Source organism: Heterodontus francisci, chromosome 10 (genome assembly GCF_036365525.1).
Source record: "Heterodontus francisci isolate sHetFra1 chromosome 10, sHetFra1.hap1, whole genome shotgun sequence".
Classification (NCBI taxonomy): domain Eukaryota; kingdom Metazoa; phylum Chordata; class Chondrichthyes; order Heterodontiformes; family Heterodontidae; genus Heterodontus; species Heterodontus francisci.
Window position 1 is genome coordinate 87064490 of NC_090380.1, and position 16612 is coordinate 87081101.

Here is a 16612-nt window from a genome sequence, read left to right on the forward strand (position 1 = left end):
GTGCAAAGGGACCTGGGTGTCCTGGCCAATAAGTCACTGAAAGCTAACATGCAGTTGCACCAAGCAATTAAGGGTAATGGTATGTTAGCATTTATCGCAAGAGGATTTGAGTACAAGAGTAGCGAAGTGTTGTTTTAATTGTACAGAACCTTGGTTAGACTGCACCTGGAATACTGTGTGCAGTTTTAGTCCCCTTACTTTAAGAAGGATATTATTGCCGAAAGAGGGAGTGCAACAAAGGTTCACCAGACTTGTTCCCGGGATGGTGGGACTGTCCTATGAAGAGAGATTGGGGAAACTGGGCCTGTATTCTCCAGAGTTTCGAAGAATGAAAGGTGATTTCATTGAAACCTACAAAATACTTCAAGGGATTCACAGGGTAGACGCAGCTAAGATGTTTCTCTTGGTTGGAGAGTCTAGAACCAGGGCACACAATTTCAAAATAAAGGGGAAGCCACTTAGGACAGAGATGAGGGGAAATTTCTTTGCTCAGAAGGTGGTGAATCTTTGGAATTTTCTACCCCAGAGGACTGTGGAAGCTCAATCATTGAGCATATTTAAAGCAGAGATTGACAGATTTCTAAATACAAATGACATAAGGGGATATGAGGATAGTGTGGGAAAAAGGCATTGATGTGGAAGATCAGCCATGATCATATTGAATGGTGGGGCAGGATCGATGGGCTAAATGGCCTACTCCTGCTCCTATGCTCAGTTGTGAGATTAAGGAGGACAAGGAGGGATAATATACCATGACTCCAAGGGATGTTGTTGATCACTTTGACCAGGGCAGTCTTGGTCTTTTAGGTAGATCAGAAATTGAGGTGATGTTTTGACACAAGACTGGGTGGCAAAGGTAGAGTCACAAACCTTAAAAAGGCAAGATATTTTGGAGATAGTTCAGTATTTGTAGTGGAGGCATGGGCCAAGTGTCTTTTGAAGGGCAGAGAGAGCGAGCGCCTGACGAAAGGCTGCAATGATGATAGCAGATATTTGACATGGGCTACGGAAAATATTGATGTTCCATACATTAAGACTGTAATATTCTATCAAGTTTACTTCATAAAATTAAGCACCAGAAAATTATATTACAATTAAATATGGAAAGAAAATGAACTGAAATATCCCAAGAATATTTCAAAAAAGTATATGCAAAATCTCACTTGTTCTCATTCACGGGCAATGCAGAAACAAGACTTTTCTTTTCAGAACACCTCTGCACTTCTTTGAATAGTGCCCTGGGATCTTTAGCATCAACCTGAACAATGCCTTGTCTTAACATCTCAAAAGACAGTACCTCTGACAGTGCAGCAATTCCTCAACATTGCATGGACAGGTCAGCCTAGTTCATATGCTCAAATTCTTGAATGGCATTTATGCTTATAGACAGACACATATACACACACAGAAAACACCAACAATGCCAGTATATAAAGCATCAGTAAATTCAGTAAATGTCTGATCAATACTAATTCATTGTGCAAAAATACCCCCTTCTAGCTAAAACAGAAAATGTAAATAAAGTCTTGCCATCCATTTTGGGTATATATCTATCCAGGAAACTTGGTCATATTAAGATCGTGGGTGCTGATTTTTACCTCTGTTTATTTAGAATTTTTTCAAGTTTAGCATCCTCTGCAGATTGTAGTGCTGGAGTTGAGGTGAGAGGACAAACTGAGGCCAAATATTGGGCCAGTTGCACATGCTGACCAGGTCGAAATGATCGACCTTTCCCTTGACTGTAAAGCCACTCTGCTTTGAGGCTGAAACAGAACAAAATAGTTCAGACAATGTTATACAGTACATTCATCCACTGTTGGCCACTCCCACCGCACCCCCACCCTATCCCTCTAAAGGGCCTACTTCTGCTTAGCTTGATGGAAGGACCACTGAATCCCACCCACCACCTACTGCTGTAGTGCTGTACATCCATTCAGCACTGGCAGCTCACTGATGTTATTCTAACGGAATGTGGAAGCATTTCAGTTTTGTTATGGTGCAGAGCGTTACCCTTTTCTAGTACTTTACAGCTTTTGGAACATCTTCATATCGTACATAGTAGGCTACAATATATTTTGAAGAACTGTAGCATCAAGGTCTATGATAAGAGAAAGATAATTGAACAATCACTTTACTGTGTCATAGCATTCATGTACAAAGTATTGTCCATACTAAAAACAAATACCCTGTTTTAGTTTTTAGTTTTTAGAGATACAGCACTGAAACAGGCCCTTCGGCCCACCGAGTCTGTGCTGACCATTAACCACCCATCTATACTAATCCTACACTAATCCCATATTCCTGTCACATCCCCACCTGTCCCTATATATTTCCCTACCACCTACCTATACTAGGGGCAATTTATAATGGCCAATTAACCTATCAACCTGCAAGTCTTTGGCATGTGGGAGGAAACCGGAGTACCCGGAGGAAACCCACGCAGACACAGGGAGAACTTGCAAACTCCACACAGGCAGTACCCAGAATCGAACCCGGGTCCCTGGAGCTGTGAGGCTGCGGTGCTAACCACTGCGCCACTGTGCCACCCTCAATTTGCCGCCGTCAATTTAGTATTGTCCATACTAAAAACAAATACCCTGTTCTACAGTGATGTGCATAGCAGACAATTAAAAACTGCATCAAGGGGAAAGGACATACATTGTGGGAGCACCTTCACCAAATGAAACACTTCACAAAGGCAACCCATCACCTTTTTCTCAGGACAACTGGTAATGGGCAATAAATGTTGTCCTTGCCAGTGACACAAATCGAGAGAATGAAAACAATTGCACACAGTCTGTTTCTGCAGATAGGTAAAAGAATAGGAACCTATGATTCAATGATTATGCTCACCCATTTACCTGTACTATTCTGTAGCAGTTCCTCTTTTTCTGCCAAGTACACATCAGAAAAAGATACATTTCTAAGGGGCTATGCATTTGGTATCATCATACATACTCCTGCTGTATATGTGCTTTACTCTCATATGGAGATGCACAAGAATGACTCAGTACATCGATCTCCAACAACACTCACAAAGCCTTGCACTGAACCAGACTGCTTGCAACCTTACTGTCATATTTGACCCCATGATGAGGTTCCAACCACATATCTGCCCTATCACTAAGACCATCTATTTCCATTTCTATTTGCACTTCCATAACAATCGCCCAACTTCACCCCTGCCTCAGCTCATCTGGTGCTGAAACCCTCATTCATGCCTTTGTTACCACTAGACCTGACTATTGCAACACATTCCTGGCTGGACTTCAATATTCTACCCTCCATAAACGTAAGGTCAATCAAAACTCTGCTGCCCATATCCTTACTCGCACCAAGTCCCATTCACCTATCGCCCCTCCTCCTGGTCAAGTAACTCATCGATTTTAAAATCCTCATCCTTGTTCTCAAATCTTTCCATGGCCTCACCCCTCCCTAACTCTATAATCTCCTTCAGCCCCACAACCCTTCAGATATCTAACTCTGGCCTCTTGAAGATCCCTTATTTTAGTTGCTCCTCCATTGGCGATCATACCTGTCTAGGCCCTAAACCCTGGAAATCCCTACCTAAACCTCTCCTCCTTCCTTAAAACCTACCTATGACCAAGCTTTTAGCCAACTGCCCTAATATCGCCTATGTGGCTCAGTGTCTAATTTTGCTTTATAAGGCTCTTGTGAAGCGCACTGAGATATTTCATTAAATAAAAGGTTGTTGTTACACAATATTTATCCTTTCTGCTTGCGACACTGATTCTTTGAAGGGAGATCACCATAATAATTCTGTGTTTTCATGCCTAAACCTCTCTTTTTTTGTGTCATTGAGGATAAATGATCAGCATCCATGAATTTTCAAAACCAATTCAACTATGCATGATCTCACAATATATTGGTTCCCCTTCATCTTCATTTAGTTTGTCATTTTGGCTTCTGTCAGATTAGTTGTTAAAGAAACATTTTTTTTTAAGTCCACATTATATTAATGTAAAAAGAAATTGACCCTTACAGACTCATAGGTACTGGTTGCTTCTTATGGTGAGCCTAGCGAAAGTTGGGAGATCATTAGACTACAGATAAGCTTGATCCCATCCTCAACCTCCTTCCACATTTGCAATTTCAGCTGAAAAACAACCACGATTGACAATCTTTATGCTTCCTAAACTATGAACACTAGTTCATAGCAATCCTACTGCCATCACAGACAAGTTCAACTAACTCAACACACAGGGTATCAAACCTGGGATGTATCTAATCTGTATGACACATTTATGCATGCCTTAACCTGCTGAGCCATATGGATTGGGACACAAGTTCTGTAGTTCTGAAAGTTTTTCCAATTCTGGTTTCTAAGAGTCACTACAATATAGGGAAAGAAATGCCATGCAATTTAAGGTCTTTCTGTAATAAGGGTTAAATTGAAGTAGGGCAAAGCACATTTTATATAGAGTAATAACAGATTAACCAAACCCCTTAAGGGGGGTGGGCGGGGGGGGGGGGGGGGGAAATGGTGATGCAGCTTTTAAATACCTATGTTCCAATTATCCAAATAACACAGGAAAGCTATTAGCTTGAGATGTTTTTAGTACCATCTCCAGTCACAACAGCCCAAAGGTAGCTTCCGTAAACAGACATTTCTCCCTCCAATCAGAAGCTGTACCTTTCCTATGCTGTTGTTATAATGGAGTGTACCCAAGAAGCTAGAAATTGCCTCATTTGCAGTAAAGTGCTAACTGGATTTAACACTACGGCATTCACACTACCAAATTTTCTTTGAAATGGATATCACAAAAAAATGTTTAAAGAATAAAGCAACTAACATTTTACTTAAAAATGCTAGTAAGGTGAAATAGAATAATTGATAAAAAGTCAAAGAATAAACAAATGAAAAAAATCTTGACTTATAGCACCTTTCATGCTCTCAGGATGCTCGAAAGCATTGAACAGCCAATTTTGAAATTCTGCTGGAATGTAGGCAAATACACCACCCAATCTGCAAACAGCAAAGCCCACAAACTGTAACTGGATGAATAACCAGTAAATCTGTTTTTGGTGGTGTTGGTTAAGGGGTGAAATATTGGCCAGAACAGAAGAAAAACAAACACTTTGCTCTTCTTCAAAAAAAATCATGAGATCTTTAACATCCAACTAATTCACTGGAAAGGTAGATAGACGCGTGATTTAACCTCTCATCCAGAAGTGGCATCTATGACAGTGCAGCTTTCCTTTAATTTTGGAGCATCAGATTTGATCATGAGCTAAAAATCTCAGTAGAGGACACAAACACACAAGCTCCTGCAGTTAAATCTAGGAAGTGCTATTCAGTAAATGTGCGATTGTTGTTCCATTTGGCAGCATTGCAAACAGCATTTACTGGAACCTAATTAAGTGATGACCAGGATCCAGTTCATGATTTTGAGTCCATTTATTATGGCAGGACAATGGAAATGGGTGTTGTGCAGAACTTGCATGATGTGGGTGTTTATAGGAATGATGAGTGTCCAGGGCATCCATAGCTGTATGAAATGCATCCAGCGTGCTTATAGTTTAGTCTGCAGTTCTGACACACACACCTTTTTCTTTTTATTTATGGAATAGAAAATATTTGACATAGGAGCAGCTTAAAGAACATTTGATGGGAGTACAGTACACCAAAATAAAATATATACATAAGGTGCACCTACGTGGAGCATGATTTTGTATATAATCACACTTAACACTCACGCGAAGTGCAGCAATTGAAAATACAGAACTCAAACTGAAGAGTTATAAAATGGACTTTTACTTTAAAAAGTGGACGATGTGCTGTCAACAAAATGGAGGACAAAACATATGATCCTCAGCATCTCTTGCCCTCAAATCCACACCCATGTCGACTAAGACTGAAAACCAACTAAGCCCCATATGCATCGAAATGCGACAGATAATCACATCTGGATGCAAGCTATATTCAAAAACAATAAGACAAGACCTTTCGCAGCCATTTTATTAATTCATTCACAGGACATGGGTGTCGCTTGCTAGGCCAGCATTTATTGCCAATCCCTAAATGCCCTTGAAAAGGTGGTGATGAGCCACCCTCTTGAACCACTGCAGTCCTTGGGGTGTAGGTGCATCCACAGTGCTGTTAGGGAGTTCAAGCATTTTGACCTAGTGACCCTCTTGAACCGCTGCAGTCCTTGGGATGTAGGTACAACCACAGTGCTGTTAGGGAGTTCCAGGGTTTTGACCTAACGACCCTCTTGAACCACTGCAGTCCTTGGGATATAGGTACAACCACACTGCTGTTAGGGAGTTCCAGGATTTTGACAACCACAGTGCTGTTAGGGAGTTCCAGGATTTTGACCTAGTGACAGTGAGGGAACGGCAATATAGTTCCAAGTCAGGATGGTGTGTGGCTTGGAGGGGAACTTGCAGGCGGTGGTGTTCCCATGCATCTGCTGCCGTTATCCTTCTAGGTGGTAGAGGTTGCGGTTTTGGAAGGTACTGTCGAAAGCAACTGGTGAGTTGCTGCAGTGCATCTTGCCACTGTGCATCAGTCTAGAAGGGAGTGAATGTTGAAAGTGGTAGAGGGGGTGCTAATCAAGCGGGCCGCTTTATCATGGATGGTGACAAGCTTCTTGAGTGTTTTTGGAGCTGCATCCATCCAGACAAGTGGAGAGTATTCCATCACACTCCTGACTTGAGCCTTGTGCCTCGTCAACAGTGGACAGGCACTGGGGAGTCAGGAGGTGAGTTACTCTCTGCAGAATTCCCAGCCTCTGACCTATTCTTGTAGCCACAGTATTTATGTGACTGGTCCAGTTCAGTTTCTGGTCAATGGTAACCCCCAGGATGTTGATAGTGGGGGATTGAGCGATGGTAAAGCCACTGAACATCAGGGGATATGATTAGATACTCTCTTAGTTGAGAGTCATTGCCTGGCATTTGTGCGGCGCGTATGTTACTTGCCACTTCTCTGACCAAGCCTGGATGTTGTCCAGGTCTTGCTGCACGTGGAGTTGTGAATGCCGCTGAACATTGTGCAATCAGCGAACATTCCCACTTCTGACCTTATGATAGAAGGAAGGTCATTGATGAAGCAGTTAAAGATGACTGGGCCTAGGACACTACCCTGAGGAACTCCTGCAGTGATGTCCTGGGACTAAGACTTCTCGTCTCCGAATAGCCTCCATTACAATGGAGTGTGAAACCACCCTCATCTCCTCAGAATGGGGGCCATCATTTAGGCCATTATGCAGCCAGCTAGGACTGAAACCTGAAGTCACATGGGTGAAGCCAATCCTTGTTAAAAAAAAAAAATTGACCTTAAATGATAATCGTTTTGAAGACAAAGCGGGATGTTTTTTTGAGCACAGGACGAGAGACAGCATCATCAGTCTGGTCTCTCCTCAGCCTCACAGTGCAACAACAGGAAGGGAGGGAAGAATGGAGCGATACCGACCTGATACAAACACTGGTTCAAAAGTAGCTAAGTAATACATAATATAAGCACATGAATATGTAATAGATATTGCAGTGAACAAGAGTTGACTTTAACCAGAATGAGGCTGGTCTTGTGAATTTTACATGCAATTCTCCAACAAAAATCCACATTTTCATTTACCTCTCTTTTTGTGAGATTATATAACCATCTAGAATCCTCAGGGTTAGACACCAACTGACTATATATGGTCTATAGTCAAATCCAGGAAGGGATGATGTGGCCATCACACATGGATTGCTCATGATTGACAACTGCTCCAAGTCACGAAGGAACCCCAGATAAGAAACCTGATAAAAAAACATCTTGCGTGATTTAAGGGTAAGGAAGAAGATTCATTATAATGTGATGTTCTGTTAGTAAAAAAAGTTTGATTTTAGAATGAAAAGTGCAGTATAGTATTGATGCATCTTTTGAAAATAAGTTTGGTATTTGCACTATACATTACTGCTACAAACAAATTTATTGCACAAGTTGAATGATACTGTCATGAAATTAAATGCAGCATACCTCATTTAGATCTCTAATCTCATTCTCTGCTAGAGAGAGGATGTTTAAATGTGGTGGCAGATGACTGAAAGCAGACCGGAGCGTGGTAATAGTATTTCCATGCAACAGCAGTATCTGTTAAGTTAAAAATATATTTAAAAGGCCATATTCCTCAGCATAACACTACAACTCTAGATACTTTTGCAAACCAGGAAACATCAGTTGGCTAAGTTCTAACAGCACCACATCATTCACAACTTTAGAAAATAAAGTGGGGTAAGGGGTACAAGTATTGCTTAGTTCTAAAATTTAAAAAAATTATAGGACCAGGCAGTATGGTGAAGTAGAACATCACATGCTAAGCTATGATATGATGAAACATGGGATTGTGTCTAATGAGCAGCTACAAGGAAAAGTGATAGAAGAAACAGCAGGGCAATTAAGCCAATAATTGCAGCCCACTCCTTCACCATCATCAACATAGTCAACAATGTAACTATAAAGTGCCTTTAACGTAATAAAAGGTATCAAACAAAATTTAACACTATACTATGCTGCATAAGGAGATAGTAGGACAAAGGTAGGTCTTAAGGAGCAGCTTAAAGGATGGAAGAGAGGTAGAGAGATTTAGGGAGGGAATTCCAGAGCTTAGGGTCTTGGCAACTGAAGGCATGGCTGCCAACAACGAAGCAATTAATACTGGGGATGCTCAAGAGGCCAGAATTGGCAGAATGCAGATATCTGGGAAGGTTGCAGGTTTGAAGGAGATTACAGAGATAGGGAAGGGCAAAGCCATTTTAGAATTTGAAAACAAGATGAGAATTTAAAATCAAGGCATTGCTCAACTGGGAACCAATGTAGGTCAGCGAGCACAGGGCTGCAACAGGAGAACAAGATTTGCTGAGAGTTCAGATAGGGCAACAGAGTATTGGGTGACCTCAAGTTTATGGAGGGTAGAATGTGGAAGCCTGACCAGGAGTGTGTTGGAATAGCCGAGGCATGGATGAAGGTTTCAGCAGCAGAGACGAGGCAAGAACTGACTCTGGTGATGTTGCAGGAGGTAAAAATATGAGGTCTTAGTGATGACATGGATATGTGGTCAGAAGCTCAGTGTGGTCAAAGAAGATACCAAGGTTGAAAATAGTCTGCACTTATAGGTGCACTGTTGCTAATTTCAGTCTCCCTTTTAAAGAAATGTACTACATCTTAAAACTGCAGTATCAGTGATAGCTCACTCTCCTCAGTCAAAAGTTTGTCATTTCAAGGTCTGCTCCAGAGACCTGAGCACAAACATTTGGCTGACAGTCCAGTGCTGAACTGAAGGAGTGTGACACTGTCAGAGGTGCCACCTTTAGGATGCGCTGTTAACTCGAAGCCCCTTCTGTTTGAGGACATAAAAGATCCCATGACACTATTCAAAGAACAGCAGAGGGGTAAACCCCAGTGTCCTGCCAATATTTATCGCTCAACCATATCACGTTAAATAAAAATGATCTGGTCACTGCTATTTGCTGTGTGCAAATTGGCTGCTGTAATTCCCCAACATTACCACAGTAACTACACATAAAAGTACTTAATTGACTGTAAAGTTCTTTGGGACATCGTAAGGCCATGAAAGGTACTACATAAATGCAAGTTCTTTTTTATGGCTTAATTGAAGCCCATTTCATAATCCATGATTTCCTAAGAAATCACCATGGCACAATTATAGCTCTAAGTGTTTGCTATGCAGTATCCAAGATTTGGCATCACAGGAAAGAAGGATGGGACTTTACAATCAAAGAACAAAAGATAACATCGTCATACAGGTAGTAGCAAACTGTATATTTAGCAGTGACTGCAGTTGTTTGAAAATGATCTATTTCACAAAGAGTATCAAGTTATACACTCGTACCGAATTCATGTGAATGTACTTATGACTGGTTAAAAGAGAAAAAGGGATGGACTTCATGTTTATTTAAAATGGGAAACAATCAGACATGTGTTATGACAAAAAAGTAGAAATTTAAAACAGTTCCATGTGGTAATTTGGCACTCAAGAAGTAGAAAGTATGAATTGAATATTTTTTTAATCTGTCTATTAGCTGCTTCTGATACACTGTACAAGAGTAAGATATTGAAGAACACTGTGGCATTGGTCGTGCCTCTCAGAGCCATAGAACCATGGAAAGATTACAGCACAGAAGGAGGCCATTCAGCCCGCCGTGTCTGAGCCAGCCGAAAACTAGCCACCCAATTGAATTCTACCTTCCAGGACCTGATCCAGAGCCTTGTAGGTTACAGCACTTCAGCGCATGTCCAGGTAAGTTTTAAAAGAATTGAGGGTTTCTGCCTCCACCACCATTCCTGGCAGTGAATTCCAGACACCCCCCACCCTTTGGGTGAAAAAGTTTTTCCTCATGTCCCCTCTAATCCTTCTACCAATCACCTTAAATCTGTGCCCCCTGGTAATTTACCTCTCTGCTAGGGAAAACAGGTCCTTCCTGTCTACTCTATCTAGGTTCGTCATAATCTTGTACACCTCAATTAAATCACCCCTCAGCCTCCTCTGTTCTAAGGAAAACAACCCTAGCCTATCCAATCTTTCCTCATAGCTGCAACTTTCAAGTCCTGGCAACACTCTTGTGAATCTTCTCTGTACTCGCTCCAGAGCAACTATGTCTTTCCTGTAATGTGGCGACCAGAACTGTACATAGTACTCAAACTGTGGCCTAACCAGAGTTTTATACAGTTCCAGCATTACATCCCTGCTTTTGTACTCTATACCTCAGCCAATAAAGGAAACCATTCCACATGCCTTCTTCACCACTTTATCTACCTGTCCTGCCACCTTTAGGGACCTGTGGACATGCACTCAAAGGTCTCTCACTTTTTCTACCCCTCTCAATATCCTCTTGTTCATTGTGTATTCCCTCACTTTATTTGCCCTCCCCAAGTGCATTACTTCACACTTCTCTGGATTGAATTCCATTTGCCACTTTTCCGCCCACTCAACCAAATCATTGATATCATTCTGGAGTCTACAGCCATCCTCTTTACTATCAATCAACTATACAGCCAATTTTTGTGTCATCAGCAAATTTCCCAATCATACCTCCCACATTTAAGTCCAAATCATTAATATATACCACAAACAGCAAGGGACCCAACACTGAGCCCTGTGGAACGCCACTGGAAACAGCTTTCCATTCACAAAAACATCCGTTGACTACTACCCTTTGCTTCCTGTCACTGAGCCAATTTTGGATCCAACCTGCCACATCCCCCTGTATCCCATGGGCTTTCATTTTACTGACCAGTCTGCCACACGGGACCTTGTCAAATGCCTTACTAAAATCCATGTAGACGACATCCACTGCACTACCCTCATCAATCCTCCTGGTTACTTCCTCAAAGAATTCAATTAAGTTAGTAAGACATGACCATCCCTTAAAAAAATCCATGCTGACTATCCCTGATCAGTGGCAGTTTATCCTGTCCCTCAGAATTGATTCTAATAATTTACCCACCACCGAGGTCAGACTGACCGGCCTATAATTATTTGGCCTATCCCTCACACCCTTTTTAAATAATGGTACAACATTCACAGACCTCCACTCCTCTGGCACCTCGCCCATATCCAGTGAGGATTTGAAGATTATCCAGGGCACATCTGCTATTTCTTCCCTGGCTTCCTTTAACAAACTGTGAAGCAATCCATCTGGCCCTGGTAACTTATCCACTTTCAAGGATGTCAGTCCCTCTTGTACTTCCTCTCTCATTATGCTAATCGTACCTAATATTTCACACTCCTCCTCTTTTACTACAATGTCTGCATCATCCCTCTCCTTTGTGAAGACAGAGGCAAAAAACTCATTAAGAACCCTGCCCACATCATCTGTATCCACGTGCAAGTTCCCTTGTACATCTGATAGGCCCTACCCCTTCCTTAATTATCCTCTTGCTCTTAATGTACCAATAAAACATCTTTGGGTTTTCCTTGATTTTACCTGCTAATATTTTTTCATGTCCTCTCTTTGCTTTTCTAATTTCTTTTTTTACTTCACCCCTGCACTTTCTATACTCCTCTAGGCTTTCTAAAGTATTAGGTTACTTCTTCTTACAGTTAATGCTTTTCGAGTAGTTAAATTACTGTACATGACTCAGCGTTGTCCAAAAAACAAATGATTTTCTGTGGTAGTTATGCTTCAAGGTATCCTAAGCATAGAATCATTGAACATTACAGTACAAAGATCGTCTTTCAGCTGCATTGGTGTTTCCTCTACATAATCCATCCAGCCTAATCTAAATTTTCCTGCTTTCTCCCCATACCCTTCAATATCCTTTTTTCAAAAAGAAAATTGCAAATGCTCCTTCAATAACAAAAAAAAAAATTTCAACCATCCTGTGTGCAAAGTTTTTTTTTAAACTTTTTGCAACAATCTTAAGTTTACATCCTTGTTACCGTCACACCCACACCGGAAACAGTTTAGTGAGTTTATTCTGGGGCCGGACAGTTGTTTGGACAAAAGCCTGTTGGGTCTGGAGGAAATACTCCTGCTGCTCCTGGCCCATAGACAGTGCTGGAAATGCATTTACCTCATGGTTCTGGCCCTGCCTCCATTAAAACTGGAAGTGAGGAAGTTGGGGTCAAATTTGAGAATTTTACAATTTTTACCATTCCACCCACCTTTGGGGGATAAAACTCACCCCCTCTCACTCCAAGGTGTGCTGTTTAAATATTTTTGTCTGAATCAAAGATATAATTGTACATGGTGCATCTATTAGTTGTGGTAAATGGGACTAACCAATTGTTTCAACATGATGACCACCTTTGCCTTCAGAGACAGCAGTGAAAATAAAGTGGCCACTGAAAAAGCATCCAGGATTATTCTACACATCTTGCATAACCCAACTCAAACTGGCAGTGACCAAAGTCTTGCAACAAGTTGGGTGTCCCCCACCACCAGCCTCCCATAATTTATAATTGGGAAATTGTGCTTGGTATAAAAAGTGACAGAGAAGAACCAAAAGAAGCTAAAATCGGGTTTAAAGAAAAAGTATTCTATAGAAACCGGATCTATTTAATCTCTATGGAGCATTTTATGCATATTTTACCTGTAGAGACAATAATTTCGATACATCGCCTAACAGGGAAATGTTGTTGTCTGACAAATCTAAATGTCTAAGTGACAAGCAGCTATTAACTGGTTCCATGGTCTGTAAAAAAGCAGAAAATATATACCAGATTACAGAGAAAAATCATGAATTATCACCAGGATTCTCTTGGACATAGATTACATAAGTGCTTTTTTGAACAGTAGAAAGACCACATTCGGTACAAATCTGGTTCATGAAACTGAATGTCAAACCTTTGATAAGCTTGTCCTGCAACACTACATGTGTCAAAGGGTTACCTCCCTGTACTTTTAATTGCCACCTGAAGATAGCAGAAGATTATGTTCAGTCAGGTCTTGTTCAACAAATAGAGTAAGCTTCAGCTTTGGTTGGTTGGCATCCTTCCATCTATGAAGGAGGATGGACACGCAGCAAAAAATCCAGTTAAGCGGGCTGTCTTCAATTGATGCATCTTTGTTGATGGCTGTGAAGGCCAATCTTTGAGAGGCATGTTCTGCCACAAGTGCTACATGTGAAATTGTCAAGTCATGCTGTGAGTTGTTGTTTTTGACAGCTCATGGTGCCAAACTGCTGTAGCAACTGGTCATCGTGATCGTGCACACCAGTCCACAGGATGTGTCACCATTTCCCTCTTCTGCCAGCTCGTGACTCCCAAGTGCAGTAGTCGACATTTAGGGCCTTCATGTCATGCTTGCAAGTATCCTTGAAGCGGAGCTTTGGGCGCCTCACTGGTTGCCTGGCCCCGCCTACATCACCATACAGTGGGTATGTGACCATCTTCCAACCTGCAGACGTGTCCAATCCACTGAAGCCACCTCTGTTTGATTATTGCCAACACGCTTGGGAGCTCTGCCTTCGAGAGGACTGTCACATTTGTGATTTTGTTCTGCCAGGATATACCCATAATGCGTCACAGACAGCCAAGATGGAAATTATTAAGCTTCTTTTCCTGGTAGTTGTATGTCGCCCATGTTTCACAGCCGTACAGCAAGGCGCTGAGGACGCAGGCCTTATAACCATCAGCTTGGTGTTATTCCATGCACGTTTCACGAGTCAGCCAAAGGTGGTAGCTGCTTTCCCCATGCGTGTATCGAGCTGTGCATCAAGGGACAGATTGTCTGTCACCGTGCACCCAAGGTAGCAGAATTTGCGAGCATTTCCAGTGGGGTATTGTTTAGTGTGATCAGAGGCAGTGATGCAACACCTTGTCCCATGATCATGGTTTCTTGACGCTTATAGTCAAGGAGAACAAGTTACAGGCACGGGAGAGACAGTCCATGAGTCTTTGTAGCCGAGTCTCCAGGTGAGCGGCTAGCGCAGCATCATCAGCATAGAGGAGTTCTGTGACCAGCAGGTGATGTGTTTTTGTCTTCGCTTTCAGCCTTGTTAGATTATAGAGCTTGCCATCTGACCTAGTGTGCAAGCAGACTCCTTCCATATCTGCAGTGAAGGCAAAGGTCAGCAGCATGGAAAAGAAGATGCCAAACAAAGTGGGGTCTAGGACACAATCCTGTTTCACTACATTCTTCACTCCGAAACTGTTGGAAGTAGAGCTATCAAACTGTACAGTGCAGTGCATGTTGTCATGAAAGAAACAGACGAGACTGAGGAGCTTCAGTGGACTGCCAATTTTTTCCAAAATCTTGTATAGCCCTGCTCTGCTGACAGTGTCGAATGTCTTTGTGAAATCTACGAAAGTAAGGGAAAGGGGTATACTCTGTTCCCTGCACTTCTCTTGTAGCTGGCGTATGGAGAAGATCATATCCACAGTAGATCAGCTAGCACGGAAACCGCACTGCGCTTCTGGGTACACTCAGTCGGCAAGTAAATGGAGACTTTTAAGTCTGACCCCAGCAAAGACCTTCCCCGTAATGCTAAGAAGTGAGATGCCCTTGTAGTTGTTAGTCTCCTCTGCTGCCTTTGTTTTTGCAGTGAGTGATGATTTTGACATCACGCATCTCCTGTGGAACAGAGCCTACTTTCCAGCAGAGAAGGAAAATAAATAGTCAAGCTTCAGCTTTAAGTAGCAGGTATTACACTTCAAGCAAATAATGTCCTACCATTTATTACAATAGCATGAAATATGTTGCAAGTCAAATATCAGGTTTCAACGTCTTTCTTCAACAGTAGGAAATTTTAAAGGAACATTCATATTTTCATTAGGCCTCATGTTTCATTAGGTTTAAAAAGGCCACCTGTTCCTGTTTTGATAAAATGCCAGACCTGAAAAGTAACAGAAGCTCGACAATTCAGGAGATACAATCCATGTAACCACATTTTTTGAAAGGGAAAGTTATCCTTCACTGAAACTGAACCATAATAACTCATAGCAAAGACAAAAATAGATCACATGCTGATCAGAGAATTCCTCTACCCTGATGTTGCGCTAGTCGCTTTCATGGAAACTCAGCTACAAAGACACATGGACTGTCTCTCCCGTGCCTGTAACTTGTTCTCCTTGACTAGAAACGTCAAGAAAACCATGATCAGGGGACATGGCGTTGCATCTCTGCCTCTGATCACACTACATAACACCCCACTAGAGATGCTCACAAATTCTGCTACCTTGGGTGCACGGTGACAGACAATCTGTCCCTTGATGCACAGCTCGATACACGCATGGGGAAAGCAGCTACCACCTTTGGCCGACTCGTGAAATGTGCATGGAATAACACCAAGCTGACTATTAGGACCAAGTTGATAGTTTACAAGGGTTTTTCTTAAGGAAATGAGAATCCGGGGAAGGGCTCAGGCCTATACTGCAGGAGAACCAAAGTTTGGGACCGACAAAAGTAACAAATGATAATTGCTGATTACGTTTGGAAGAAAGACAGGCAAAAACAGTATCTTTGAAGATGTCCATTGCACCAGCAATGGACATGAAAGAGATCAGTTTGCTGGCATTACACTTCAAGTAAATAATGCCCTACAATTTATTATAATAGCATGAAATATAGTGCAAGTCCTTAACCATCTAAATTTAGGAAATACAACCCTAGTTTGTGTAACCTTTCCTTGTAGTCATTCTAGTAAATCTACGCTGCATTCCGCCCGAAGCTGTGGTGCTCAGAACTGCTCGCAGTACTCCAAGTGTGGTCTAACCAGAGCTTTGTACAGCTGAAGCATTGCTTTTACCCCGTTGTATTCTAGTCCTCTAGGATATAAAGGCCAGCATTACATTAGCCATTCTGATTATTTTCTGAACCCTCTTCATGACATTTTAATGATTGGTGTATCTGGACACCTCCCCCACCTCCCCGCCCAAGTCTCTTTGGACTTCCGAAGAAGGGTCACTGACCCGAAACGTTAACTCTGCTTCTCTTTCCACAGATGCTGCCAGACCTGCTGAGTGAATCCAGCATTTCTTGTTTTTGTCTCTTTGGACTTCCATTGTTTCCAGCTTTCCACCCTTTAGGAAGTACCCTGTTCTATCCTTTTTAGGTCCAAAGTGGATGACCTCACATTCATTTGCCACAATTTTGCCCACTCACTGTCAATATCTTTTACACTTCCATCTACGTTGTTTAC

General features: G+C 41.9%; 1 protein-coding gene across 2 annotated transcripts in view; it reads right to left on the bottom strand.

The window, feature by feature from the left end:
* cep97 (centrosomal protein 97) overlaps window positions 1–16612 on the bottom strand; it is a 70937-nt gene that overhangs the window by 40049 nt on the left and 14276 nt on the right. For both annotated transcript variants that reach the window (XM_068040941.1, XM_068040942.1), the window contains 4 exons: window positions 13064–13165; window positions 7988–8101; window positions 7601–7767; window positions 1599–1763 (listed from right to left, as the gene is read on the bottom strand). In XM_068040941.1, the coding sequence (XP_067897042.1) occupies window positions 1599–1763; window positions 7601–7767; window positions 7988–8101; window positions 13064–13165 (548 nt within the window). The remainder of the gene's footprint in view (window positions 1–1598; window positions 1764–7600; window positions 7768–7987; window positions 8102–13063; window positions 13166–16612) is intronic.